Here is a 13,401-nt window from a genome sequence, read left to right on the forward strand (position 1 = left end):
CTGAGGCCTGTGGTTTTAACCACCCCCACTTTCCTTTGACATTTGGGCTACCCGCACAGCTAAAAGAGGCTCTGTCTATATGTATGCCCCCAGCCCTGGGCCTTCCTCTTTTGGGTCTCCCCACATTCACACCACCCCCCTCATTTTTCAGCACAACAAGGCCAGTCAGCCAGCCCACAGCGTCCCACAACTCTCTCCTCTCTATGAACATTTCAGCAGCCCCCACCCTACACCTGCACCAGCCGACATCAGCCAGAAACAAGGTACGGATCTGGGAAGGGGAGGGGCCTGGCAGCCCCAGAGTCTGGGGGCCAAGTCCCTAGCTTCTGAGTCCAGGGGCTAGGCCCTTTTTACAACTGAAAAACCTGGGGCTGGGCAAACTCAAAGCCCAAAGAAAACACCAGAAAGGTGGATGGGGAGCCTGAGGGCAGGTGGTGCCAGATCAGACTTGGAAGGCTTCAGGTTGAGGTAGGAGCCTAATCCCGAGGGGCCTCCCAATGCCAGGATGTGGGAGCAGGCATCTGTGTAAAGCTGAGGACAATAAAACTTGTATCCTTTCCCTCCCCCCAGTGAGAAAATGGAAAGTGGTGGTTGTGATGGCTGATTCACCTCAGCCTCAGGGAAAGTCATTCTGAAATCAGCCATTGTCGGCTGTGGGAAACGTGCTGACTCAACCCTGGGGAGGCAGAGGGGTGGGTGGAACCCAGGCTGCCCAGGCCAGGGGGCCTGCGTCCTGTACACAAAGCCAGGCCAGAGCCCCCAGCCGAGAGGCCCCAGGTGAAGACCAGCAGTGGACCAGGGCACGGCGAGGCCTGGCCTGCCCACCCCTCAGTGGCTCCACCTCTCCCTGGCCAGCCAGTGTCCTTAAGGCTGGTCACCCAGCCTCTCTGCCCTGGAAATGGGGCCCTGTCATCACACTGGCATAGTCCTGAACAAACCAGTATGTCTGGTCCTCCAGCAGATGGAGGGAGGGTCTTAGAGGCCCCACAGGAGGCTCTAGGGTGCAGTCCCAGGTCAGGCTAGCTCACTCACTCGGCCCCTCTCCCCTGTAGGAGTTCACAGGCCTCTGCAGACCCCTGACCTCTCTGGCTTCTACTCTCTGACCTCAGGCAGCATGGGACAACTCCCCCACACTGTGAGCTGGTGAGTGTGGGCCCGGTGGGAAGGGGGTGCCTTGCGCTGGTGGGACCCGTACTTGCCGTGTCCTTTTCCTCCTCCACCCTGCTCTGCCAGCACTCTGCTGCCAGCCCTGTGTCAGAACTGGGGGCCGTCCAGCAGCTCTGTCCATTCCCCAGGTGGCCCACTGCACTCCCCTTGACTCCTGGTCTCAGTCCTGCCACACGTGAACTCGGCCTCCATGTCTGGGAGCCTCGAGTGGCGTGGGGGTAGGGGGCACGGCGAGCTGCCCAGGTTATAAGAGTAGGTAAGGAAGGAAAGGGAGACCTGCCTGGACAGGGAGGGGACAACGTGAATGGCCACGAGACAGGCTTTTGCCTCTCAGCCACGTGGTGGGCAAGGGGCTACTTCCTACTCCCGTCAGTGCCTCCTGCCGACTGGTCCGTTGGCTGAGCTCCCTGAGGAGCAGAGTTCTCCTGTGCCCCTTCTGGCGCCAAGCCCAAGCCCCTGGCCAGCTGCTGAGAGAGCCTTAGAGTCTGTGAAGACTGCGCCAGCCCAAGCCAGCCTGAACCTTAAGTCAGCAGGCCCGACTGTGGGCCACAGGGCCCGTCTTCCGCCGGAGCCGGGCCTTGGCAGGCTGGTTGGCCCTCTGCTCGTGACCCACAGTGTGATGTGGACAGGTCTGCAGCGTCTCTGGGCTGGGGCAGTCGCCCAACAGCAGGAAAGCATGGTTTCCCAGGAAGAAAGGGAAGGCCAGAGGCCCACCCTGAGACCTGCCTGCCCTTTTCCACGTGCTCTTTATCGGTGTTCAGCTCACTCCGTTTCCTGATGCTCCTCGGACACTGCCCCACTCTGAATACCAATCAGGACTCCCCCTAGGAACGCCCCCAGGACTGGAGCTGGCCAGGCGGGGTTCTGGACACCAGAGCGGCACTGCTGACGCGGGCCGACCCTCAGGTCCCTCCCCTCTCTGGGCCCGATCTGCCAGAGGCCCGACAGTGACAGGGCCGTGTTAGTGCTTTCAGTGGGGATTGTAAGAGCCCAGAGGGCTGCCGCATCCAGCTTGGGATTTCGAGGGCTTTCAGGAGAAAAGGTCATTTAGCCAAGCAGGGCCTGAAGGCAGGCCAGGAATCGAAAGGGGGCAAAATAATCCAGGCGTTTTAACAGTGGATGCAGAAGCCCTAAGGCAGATAGATGTCAATCCCATATTGACCAAGAAATAAGGCTGGAGATGAGCTGGGGGGGGGGGGGGGGCGCTTCCTAAGCTGGGTCCTAGGAGGATGCTGCCATTTCTGCCCCTTAAGCGCCAGGACCAGTCTGTGGCGCAAAGAGCAGCACGGCGTGCCCCCTGGTGGCAGATGCCAAGTACACATGCTGGAGAGTCCTACAGAGGCTGATCCCCTGCACCTGGTGGGGAGGTCCTGCCCCACATCTGGCCAGTAGCCAGACTGCTAACAGCTGTCTCTCCCAACCACAGGCCCAGCCCTCCTCTCTACCCCTTGTCCCCTTCCTGCGGATATAGACAGCACTTCCCTGCCCCCACTGCAGCCCCTGGCGCCCCCTACCCCAGGTGAGTCCCGAACCCTGCAGCCAGGCTCCTGCTTCCTGTTGCCCAGGCTTCAGTGCCCACACGAGGCCATGCCCAGGCCAGTGCTTGCCCTGTGCTAGTTGTCTGTCCAGCCGTCCGTCCGTCCTTCTGCAGCCCCCTGCTGCGCTGTGCCTGAGAATGAAGCCAGGGGGAGAGCAAGAGGCCTGAGGCCGGGCCATACCGTGCAGCCAAGCGCCCTGGGGCAGTCAGGGACAGTGCACGCACGTGTGTGCTCGTGCTCCTGCCTCTGTGCGTGCGTGAGCCCGCCCAAGTGCACGTGTGCGTGCACTCACCCCTTTGTGCTTCCCTGCTGAAGGGCGGGTCACACCTTTTCCATGTGTCTCCAACCTCGGGCCCTTACGGTGGTTTCCCCAGAAGAGCAGAAAAGCAAAGTGACAGGGGTGTGTGTGTCCCTCCACTTCACTCACCCCCTCAGTGACGGAGCCAAGCCAGGGATGGAACAAGAACTCAGCAGACATGTCCAGCCCTGCTGGAGTTCACAGCCCAGGGCGGGAGGTACGGACAGAGCACGAACAGAGCCATGGGCAGGGAGAACTTCACAGAGAGTCACATGTCCTGAGTAAAGCGGCCAAGGGGAACAGCACTGGTCGGAGATGGCTGGAGGTGTGAAGTGATGGAAAACGGGAAAGGATGGGGCGGATAGTGTCAGCGGGGCAGGTCCCATGGAGGATCCTGGGTTTTATTCGGGGGGCTGTGAGAGAATTTCAGCAGGGGTGGCCAAGAGCACTCGGGCGCCTACAAAGGTCACTCTGGGTGTTGTGTGGAGAGAGGCCTGGAGGGTTCAAGCAGGAGAGGAAGGAGACTCACAGGGCAGCCACAGGCTCAGGAGGCTGAGCTGGTTTAGCATAAGGTAAGGGGACAGGTTGCAAAGCTATTTAGGACTCACTTCAAAGCCACCTGAATGACACGTATGTGGGTTTATGCAGTGTGTCTGTGTGATGTGTTGGGAGCAGGTGTTTGTGTGTAGCTGTGTGCTTGTGTGCAAGCCCGTGGGGGTGGCGTGTGCCCCTGTCCTCGTGTACTGTGCAGGGGCCGCCAGGTGTCCAAGGTCTGGCCCATACATTCCTGGCTCAGTGTTAACTCTCCTTCTGCCTTTAGGTTCACCCACCCGCCCCTGATGCTAGGCTCTGGTGTGCCTGGTCACCCCGCGGCCATCCCGCACCCGGCCATCGTACCTCCCTCAGCGAAGCAGGAGCTGCAGCCATATGACCGCAGCCTGTGAGTGAGAAGGCACCCAGTGTGGAGGGGGCAGACCTCAGGGTCCCATCTGTTCATCAGCCAGACACAATCCTCCCACCAGGCTCTACACCTGCCACCTAGAAGCTCCAGGGGCTGCCAGGGGCGACCTCTGGCTGAGCCATCCTGTGGTTCTCGCCACTGACTGACCAGTGTTTTGTTCGGGGTTTTTTTGTTAGTTTTTGTTTTGTTTTGTTTTGTTTTGTTTTTTACGTAAGCAATCTCTTCACCCAATGTGGGGCTTGAACTCACGATCCCGACATCAAGAGTCATAGATTCCTCCAAGTGAGCCAGCCAGCACTCCGCCCCCACCTCCCCCAACCAGTGTTTTTTGATCCTTAGAAGGAGGAGGGGACGGATGGGGTGGGGAACAGAGATTTGGTTTGAGCCAACAGGGGAGGGGCTGAGAAGTCCTTAAACATGTTTCTCTTAGCTGCAGTATTCCTGCAAGGAAGAGTACGTAGCTCTGATCATCCATTTTGGAGGAGCTGGGAAAGATACCATTTACAAAACCTTTGTTTCCATGCATTTACACACACACTGGACACACACGAGAAAAAGGCAGTCGCGTTAGGTGGACACTGGGGGGCTCCTGAGTGATCTGGACATATACCCCTCAGGAAGACGCAGGTAGAATCCAAGGTGGAGAAGGAGGCCAAGAAGCCAACCATCAAGAAGCCCCTCAACGCCTTCATGCTATACATGAAGGAGATGAGAGCCAAGGTCATCGCAGAGTGCACACTCAAGGAGAGCGCTGCCATCAACCAGATCCTAGGCCGAAGGGTGAGGCCACGGGCAGGGGGGCTGGCGGGAGTGGGCCCTGACCACCTTCACCCTGGTGCTGCCTTGTTGATTCCGTAGTGCACCCCACCTACCCCTTCTTCCCCACTGCAGTGGCACGCGCTGTCTCGGGAAGAGCAAGCCAAATATTATGAGCTGGCCCGAAAGGAGAGGCAGCTGCACATGCAGCTCTATCCAGGCTGGTCAGCGCGGGACAATTATGTGAGTGGCCAGTGACACACAGTAGGGACGGGGAGGGGAACCTTCAAGATGCCATGCCCCAGGCCACAGTCGCCACAGGGAAAGCCAGACCACTGTCCTGAAGGCAGAGACAAGGAGGGCAGGTGGTGGAGTGCAAGGGCCCAAGGCCTCACATGGCTAGTCTGACGAGAGCTAAGCAAGGGAAGCTGCCCCTTGAAGGCAGGCCCATGTCCTCTTTTCCACCTGGGATGCACTCCCCTGACAGGGCTGTTGCCTGGTATTTGGCCATATAGGCAGAAGGGGAGTAAGGGGCCTTGTAAGTCATCGCCTCCATTCAGAAGGGAGACCCGCATGGGAAAGGGAGGAGCCGCCTCTAACTGCCCCATGGTATCCTGGCAAAAACTGCCATTAAGAAACGCCAGGCCTCCTGGGGAGGAGGGAACTGTGTACCCAGAATCTCAGCAACAGCCAGACTAGGCTGCAGGTCTCCCAACCACACACTCACTGGAATGATCAAGGGACCACTTCTCAGATCTGAGCAGAATCCCTCCCTCTGTTCCCTACAGGGGAAGAAGAAAAGGCGGTCACGGGAAAAGCACCAGGAATCCAACACAGGTGAGGCCTCCTCTCAGCAGCGGAGACTGCTCTCCAAGCCTGCATTTCATGAGCACCCTGCTCTGGCCCAGAGGGAGAGGCAGAATTCTCAGCACTCTGAAAACAAGGCCCACTTTCACAAGTCAAATCCCCATGTGAGGAACAACTACACGAAGTCCCTTTAACAGTGTAACACTGGTGTGTTGACCCACTGCACCCTCCCACCTCTGCCAGCCCTGCTCCCAGCTAGCCTCTGCCAGAGAAACCGAGTCTGTGGTTCTGCTGAGATGGGCATGCGGGCTGTGGGGACGGAGGTGCAGCTGTGCCTAGGCCCTGAAGTCACACAGCCGGCTGGTTGGTGCCCGGCCATTTCTCGGTCACCCCCCCCGCCCCATCCCTGTTTATTTAGGCAGTGCAAAGGAGGACCCAAGGAAGCCATACTCTGCTTCAAGTCTCCCTCCTGTGGGTGAATTCTTGCCCCAAGTCTGATAATTCAGACTCCACATCCATGACTAGCTCAACTCTGCTGCCCCCACACAGGGGAGCTCGAGGCTAGGACTGAGGCGGGGTAGAATCCTCACCCTTTTCTGAAGCTGAAGTGTGGGCTTTGCTGTGCATCTGGTTTAAGCTACAGCAAGAGGGGGTTATGGGTTAGGTAGAATGAGCATTGGCAAAAAGGAAGAAAAACTGGATGACGTGGGCAGGGAGATGTGGGGGGTGGGCAGCCCTGAGGCAGTAGAGGCTGGATCCCTGTGAGTCTCCCCTGGGCTCCTCTCCCGCAGCTCCCATGCTGCAGCCAGAGAGAGGAGCTAACCTGCCAGGATCCCCTCCCTCCCTCCACCATTCTTCCCACTGCGTCTCCTGCCTAGCTAGGTGCCCACCTTTCCTGATAACTTGGCTCTGGGTCCTGGGGCTCCCACTGGGGCTGGCTGTGCCATGGAGAGGCCCGCTGCCTATGGGGCCTATGGGGTATCTGTGACTGGCTGACACTGATGTTACCTCTTCTTTCTGGGCCCTGCTCTGCCCTGCTGCCTGCCTGCTCGCCCTCTGCCCTGCTCTGCCCCTCTGGCATGGCTGTGAGCAGACCCTGGCTCGCCTAAGAAATGCCGTGCTCGCTTTGGCCTCAACCAGCAGACGGATTGGTGTGGTCCGTGCAGGTGGGTTTGTCCCCACCACCATCCTCCCTTTGCTTCAAGCTGCTTCCCTGACTCTGCACACGTTCTGCTGGGCCTGTAGCCCTCCTTTGGTCCCCCAGTCCCATAGCAATGTTCTAGAAAAGAAAGGCAGACTCAAGAAGGTAGTTCTGGCCCCTGGTGCCTAGGGTCCTCTGTTAATGAGGACCTGATGCTGACTAAGGTTAGCAGATCCTCAGCAGGCCAATCTCATGTACCCCATTCAGTGGCCTGAGCCCCTGGCTACCAGGCCTAGAACTCACCATGGTCCACCAATTCCCTCACTTCAAGTTAGGATCCCTGCCTGTGTTATCCTGAACGCTTAAAAACCCAAAGTGACTGTAGTAGAGGACCGCCTGGATGCCAAGTGGTCACGTACCTCATCTTCTACCTGAGACCAGGGACTGCAGAGGTAGGGAGAGAGGAAGGGGGGGTATCCCTGGGCCATCCTAGCAAAAGGGCCGTACTTGGGCTCTGTGGCACTAAACCCATGTGTTTCCCCATACAACAGAGAAGTGTGTATGTGAAAAGAAGATATACCTACCAGGTGGCTAAAGTTTGCCTGGTTGAGGTTGAGGCTAGGTCTGGTAAGGCTGAGTCCACCTCAGGCAGTGAGTTCACAGACTCTAAGGAATACCGTCCAGTCCCTCAGAGTGTCCACCATGCTCCCTCTCCAAGGGCAAAGAGGAACTTGGGCAGTACATAAGTGTGTGTATATATACACGTTGGGCGCATTTGTATTATTCTGCCCGAGCACCCCCCAGGAATCCACAAGCAGTGCAGCCCTTTGCCTTACTGCAGATCTGAGCCCCACAAACACGTGAAGCAGAGGCTCCATGGCCCAAACTGGGAGATGGCTCCCCTGGAAAACAGGAGGCAGCCCCCACGGCTAGCCTGCAAGAGGTTCCTGTGCCACCCTGTGGCTGTGCTGGGAACTACACCTGCTCCAGGTCTGGGCCAGGCCCAGCAGAAGTGCAGTGCTAGGTTTGAAGGCACAGGCACATCACCCAAGTCCTGGGGACAGGGGACAAGAGGTCAGCAGGCCTGTGCAAGGACAGCATTTTCTGGTTGTGGTGTATGACTGTGAATTCACCCTCTGTTTACAGATAACTCTCTTCACTATTCCTAGGAGGAAAAAGAAATGCATTCGGTACTTACCCGGAGAAGGCCGCTGCCCCAGCCCCGTTCCTTCCGATGACAGTGCTCTAGGCTGCCCCGGGTCCCCAGCCCCCCAGGACTCGCCCTCATACCTCCTGTTGCCCCACCTCCCCACAGAACTGCTTGCTAGTCCTGCGGAGCCGGCGCCTACATCACCAGGGCTCTCAGCCGCTCTCAGCCTCCCAGCCCCCTGGACCCCCCCAGGCCCCCCCCGGCGCCCTGCAGAGTACACAGGTGCAACGACAGGAATCTCAGAGACAGGCAGCCTAGCATGCACAGGACACCTGGCCGCCTCCAGGGACCCATCCTCTGAGAGGAAGCGACAGAGCCCCAAATCACATGGAACCTGGCCAGGGGCCCTGTTACCTCCCTCTCAGGGACCAGGCCCAGGAGACTTCCGAGGCTGCACAACTTCTGCCTGAACCTGGGGCCATCAATTCCAACTGCTCCAAGTGGTGGGAATCCGATTGGTGGTGTGTCGTCTGATTAAGGGCATCCCTTGTGCCTACAGCAGCCTGCATCTATTCTTTTTACCACCTGTCTTGCTGGCCAGATGCCCCCTGCCTCCTCCTTTGCTTTTCTGCTATAGGTCACAGATGGGCGGGATTGAGCCCAGCTACTTTCCGAACCCTACACCTCCCCAGTCCCACCACTGCCACACCCTCCCCATACCAGACACTTCATGGACCAAGAATGAGCTGGTTTATGAAACAACACCTCAGCATGGTCACAACCACATGCTCAAGAGGACAATGCTTCTCTCAGAAAGGCCCGGAGAAGCCCTGTTGACAGAAAAGGAGTAATTATTCATAAGCTGGACCAGAAGGAAGCCTCTTGCCATGTTCTCAAGAGCTTGCAAGACAAGGAGGGGATAACGGGTTAAATCTAGGCCTATCATCCTAGGCAACAGGAATGACCAGACACTATCTTATCAGGCAAGTATGGGCAGTGAGACGTACCTGGCTCTGGTTCAATTACTTGGAAATGTTTCCAAGAGAAACTCAACCTCCCCAGAAGCTCTGATGACCAAGGTCCCAAGCCTGTCTCTAATGGCTGAACTCGACAGCCAAAAGAAATGGCCCCAAACCCGGTGTGCATCCCTCCCTACCCCAAGAGCCTCTGTCACAGCTCCATTTTCTGCTTACCCGGGTCAGTCTAGGCGGCTCGTGAGCAGTTGAGGGCAAACCTCATGACAGCCAGTGCCTACCTTTCAGCACGAAACAGGCCAGCTTCAGTTTCCCGATGGGGCTGCAGGAAGGACCATCACCATCAAAGCAAGGAGCCCAGAGAACCTCTAGTGGTAGTCAGTGGGTTTTCACCACAGCCTACTTTAACCCATTTCTGAGCCAAGCTTCAACCCTGAGCCTTAAAAAAAAAAAAACTTTTAATTTAATTTTTTTTTTTGCCCTCTTCCTCACTGTACATAGCCTGAATCCAAAGAAAAAGGGCTGTTCCTATACCCGTACATCCCTCAACAAAAGCCTTTAGTTCCGACTTTAGCCACTGGCTTCTCAGAATCCAAAGAACATATATTCTAGTGTAGTGTTGCAAGAAGTCTTGAAAGAAAAGGACTATTGTAGTGTTCAAAATATTTTTGTATTGTTAATGCATCATCAAACAAAAACTTTTTTAACGTGAGAATAAAGATACTTTTTCAAAGCTTGACCCTAAGGAATAAGCTGTTTCAGTAATAGAGCTTGACACTCTCCTTTTCTTACCCACAGCCATAAAACTTGGGGTTTATTCTGTCATGGGACACATGTTCTCAAGACTTTCAATCAACAGAAGCCAAAGATTACTTTCCTCACCTTCCCTATTGGGGCTTAGGCCCTGCCCGGCCTTCCAACCACAAGAGCTAATCTCCCTCTAAGTGTAAACTCCCCAATCCTCGGACCTCACAAGTGATGCAGGGACAGGCCAGCCTGCATATGGGAATGGGCCGTAAACTGCCACCACAGACCCACATAACCACTAGGCTCCATCTTCCTCCCGCAGAGAGAAAAGACCCAATACTCCACAAGCACACATCCTATTTTGAAGCAAACCGGAGTCTCTCATAAGCTGGTATCAGAAAACTTGAAAGAGCATTTTAATAGCACCCTTTCCTCCCAAAAGCTAATTGGGTGCTTAAAGTATCTTCCTATTTTTACACAAAACCTCTCCAGTTTGATAAATCTACAGCCTCCCTTTTAATAGCAGTTTCCATCATGTTTAAGAATACCATTAACTCCTCAAACTCCTCATGAATGTAGAAGGTGCAAAACCACTTCAGTAGGTCAAGCAAATAAAAATGCTGGGCAAGAAGATCCCAAGTCACCACGCATTGTAATTTTCACAGAGTTCTATTTTGGGGATTTTATGTTTAAAAATATTTATAAATAAAGTCATCTTCCAGAGTAGTGTCTATCTAAAGTAGGCCACTGGAAGCTGTAATCCCAGATTTGCTTTTTTTCCGGAAGGGTACGAGAGGAGACCATTCTCTCGACATCTGTCCCATTTAAAGAATTCCACTCTGGCCTAGTTGTTTCAAAAACTACATTTTAAGGCTTATGCAAGACTGGATTGCTGCATCTGATTTGGTGTCTTATTTAGAGCACATTGGGTACAGGAACAATGCACCCTTTGTGTATGGGAGGGTACAGAGGGGAGCTCTGGCAACTTTGTTAAAATCAAACCAGCCTCAAAAAAAAGTGACTTCAAAGAGGAAACTCAAATCCTCCTAGATCACACCAGCACATTCCTGAGGCCACAGGTGACTTGAGAGTGAGGTCCTAAATACAATTTCAAATAGTACACCAGTCCCACCTCCCTGCAAGCCAAGAACTAGCCCTGTTTCTAAGACCTCACAAGACAAGATGCCCCAACCTCCCTTACACATTCCCAGAAGAGAACAGGCAAACCGGCTTGGCATCTGTGCTGCAGTGAGTTCTCTTGCACTCACGGGGAAGGCCCAGCTCAGCAAGCTGCACGGCCTGCCCAAGTCTCTCAATTTGAACACATCCCCCCCGCCCTTTTTTTTATATATAGGAAGCCCTGTGGCCACTCTTCTAGCTGTATCTTTTTTGTTTTTTTAAGATTTTATTTGACAGAGAGACAGCGAGAGAGAGAACACAAGCAGGGGTGGGAGAGGGAGAAGCAGGCTTCCTGCTGAGCGGAGAGCCCGATGCAGGGCTCGATCCCAGGACCCTGGGATCATGACCTGAGCCGAAGGCAGACGCTCAACGACTGAGCCACCCAGGCGCCCCACTATCTTTTGAACGTCCCTAAAGCACTGCTGCCCACTCTACTGAGTGTACAGTAAGTCTGGCTAGAAAGGCCACAAGTGCCGGGAAACAGACTGATTCTTTACATTGTTCCAAAGAAGAAATGAAATAGGTTCCTGCATGCATTTCTAGAAAAACAGCCTAGAAAGGGCAAGGGTAACAAAGACTTGTCAGGCCTATATATCAAAGTAGAAGATTTGAGACCAAGAACAATTCCTTATACAAAAAAGCTGATTGGCTTTTCTTTGAAGTTAGAAAGGCTGCTTTATAATGACTTTCTCAGGTCTACCCAGAGCTTTAAGAGTTCACCAAGGGTCCCTGAAAGAGAATTGACCACCCAAACAGACCCTGGTTCCTAGGCTCCATCAATGCCGACTATTCTAATCACCTCTGTCCCAGAACTCTAATTCAGGCTCCTGGGCTTTCTACTGGCCTGGAGCAACTAATGGACCTTTGTTGGTCTATTTGTCCACAATGGGCCAAAGGGGTCTGAGAAGAGCCCTAACTTTACTACTTAAACAGCAGAAGACATAGGTGAGGATATTCCTATAGTCGGTTGGCTAGAATAAAAGCCAGCTCAGGTCAGGAGAGATTTTTTCGAAATAATAATAATAATAATATGGGATTAGGCAGAGAAGTTTAACCGGAAAAAGCAAATTCTGTCCTAGGGGTAGGAACTGTGCTAGCTCTTAGCATTTCTCAGGAGTTCAGTCACGCAGAGTAAGGAGTATTTCATCAGCTATAAATTATATAGAAAACAGTAGTTCAAAGCTGGTACTTCTTTTCAAGTTCACCTGGGGCTTTGGACCAGATCCTCCTTTTCCATTCAGGTATTCTCTCCTTTATCTGAAAGCTTATTCTTTTAAGCATGTGCAGTCAATTTTGGGGCAGGGGAGGGGAGGAGGAATGGGTAGGGGAAGGGGAGAAATATGGAGGAATTAGGTCGAAGGAACAAAGGAAACCAAGCCAGCAAACAGGCCACTCTGGAAACTCCTCTTGAATGTAGTTTTCTGACAGTGTAGCTCTCTCTACTCCCACCCATCCTATAAGCCTCCAGTCTCTGCAGAGCATTTGAAGCAGGTAAGAGAAGCTGTAAAAGAGCACACTCAGCACAGCAAGGACAAATATGCATTTGCACAATACAGGAGCGAAGTATTGAAACTGAGAGCACTTTGATGGACTAGGTGGATTCTCAGACTGAAAGAAGAGGCAGGCTGGCATACAGATCAGGTTTCAAGTTAAGCACTGTCAGAAGGTCATGAGAACAGATACTGTAAGCAACTCTATTCTATATTCCTCCCACAAAATGCCTCTCGGTATTGGCACACACACCAGATGTAGCCAACAGTGTGAAGATGCCACAAGGCAGCAAGTATATCATCTGTGAGTTAAACTATCACTCAAGTCCCACACTGGAAATCCATCAAACGAGAGCTCCCTGACCAACATCTTTAAGCCACCAATAAGGTTCATATCCACTGACCACTCAACAGTAAGGACAGCACTCAGTCTATCCTGCTAAGGTGTCCAAAAGGCTCAATGTTGGGCCACGGGATATATTCTCAACTTCTCACATCATTCGTCTTGGTATGCACATCCAGTTCCCTTACTCATTCTGCCTTTTAGAGAGAGGTTTTTAACAGTAAACAAAGGCATCAATTAGGACTCCAAATGCAAAATCCCCCATCACATCCTTTAGTACAATACTAAAAGAAAGTTTTAGTTCAACCACCCAAGAACTGCACTGCCTGACATGGGTCTGATCAACACTCTCCTGGTCACCAAAATTCTATCACTAATCCAGCACAATGTGTCTTTCCAGCCTATACTCTCCAGCAGACCTGACACCCAACCCTCTGCTGGTAGTTCCAGACTGAGCACTGCTTCCCCCCTCACCATGGCATCCCTCCATCCCCAACCAAAACCACCAATTCGTTTCTTCTCACAGAAACTTTCTTAGGCCCTTCCAGCCCTAGAACCCCCATTTACTCATTAATCTTGTTTTGTCCAGGAACATTTTTATTACGGTTCCTCATCCCCTCCTGGCAGTATTTATGCTTTGCCTCATTAGCTACACCAAAAGCTCCCAAGAGAGAAACCATGGCTTACACTTCCCACAAAGGAGAAGCTAGGAGCTACTTTAGAGATTCAGCCATTTCACAGGCTTTCCCTTTACTAGCAATCTTTCCCCTAATTCTCTTCTGTACTAGCCAGAAATCAGTTTTCATACAAACTAAATAACTGAAGATTATCATCTTTTTAAAGCTCAAGC

General features: G+C 53.4%; 1 protein-coding gene across 11 annotated transcripts in view; it reads left to right on the forward strand.

Annotated features, from left to right (window-relative positions):
* TCF7 (transcription factor 7) overlaps nucleotides 1-10,300 on the forward strand; it is a 33,756-nt gene extending 23,456 nt beyond the window's left edge. Inside the window, exons 4-12 of one of the 11 annotated variants that reach the window (XM_064595903.1) lie at nucleotides 152-263; nucleotides 1,053-1,143; nucleotides 2,594-2,686; nucleotides 3,824-3,943; nucleotides 4,582-4,744; nucleotides 4,856-4,963; nucleotides 5,509-5,557; nucleotides 6,621-6,693; nucleotides 7,815-10,300. In XM_064595903.1, coding sequence (XP_064451973.1) covers nucleotides 152-263; nucleotides 1,053-1,143; nucleotides 2,594-2,686; nucleotides 3,824-3,943; nucleotides 4,582-4,744; nucleotides 4,856-4,963; nucleotides 5,509-5,557; nucleotides 6,621-6,693; nucleotides 7,815-7,818 — 813 coding nt within the window. In that variant the 3' untranslated portion in view covers nucleotides 7,819-10,300. Of the gene's footprint in view, nucleotides 1-151; nucleotides 264-1,052; nucleotides 1,144-2,593; nucleotides 2,687-3,823; nucleotides 3,944-4,581; nucleotides 4,745-4,855; nucleotides 4,964-5,508; nucleotides 6,235-6,620 lie in introns of those variants that run through there. The other 10 variants (XM_064595902.1, XM_054511499.2, XM_045892657.3 and 7 more) reach the window with 10 other exon arrangements.
* The last annotated feature ends 3,101 nt before the right edge of the window (nucleotides 10,301-13,401 follow it).

Source organism: Mirounga angustirostris, unplaced genomic scaffold (genome assembly GCF_029215605.1).
Source record: "Mirounga angustirostris isolate CCGP_5_RB_7025 unplaced genomic scaffold, mMirAng1.0.hap1 SCAF_7, whole genome shotgun sequence".
Taxonomy (NCBI): Eukaryota; Metazoa; Chordata; class Mammalia; order Carnivora; family Phocidae; genus Mirounga; species Mirounga angustirostris.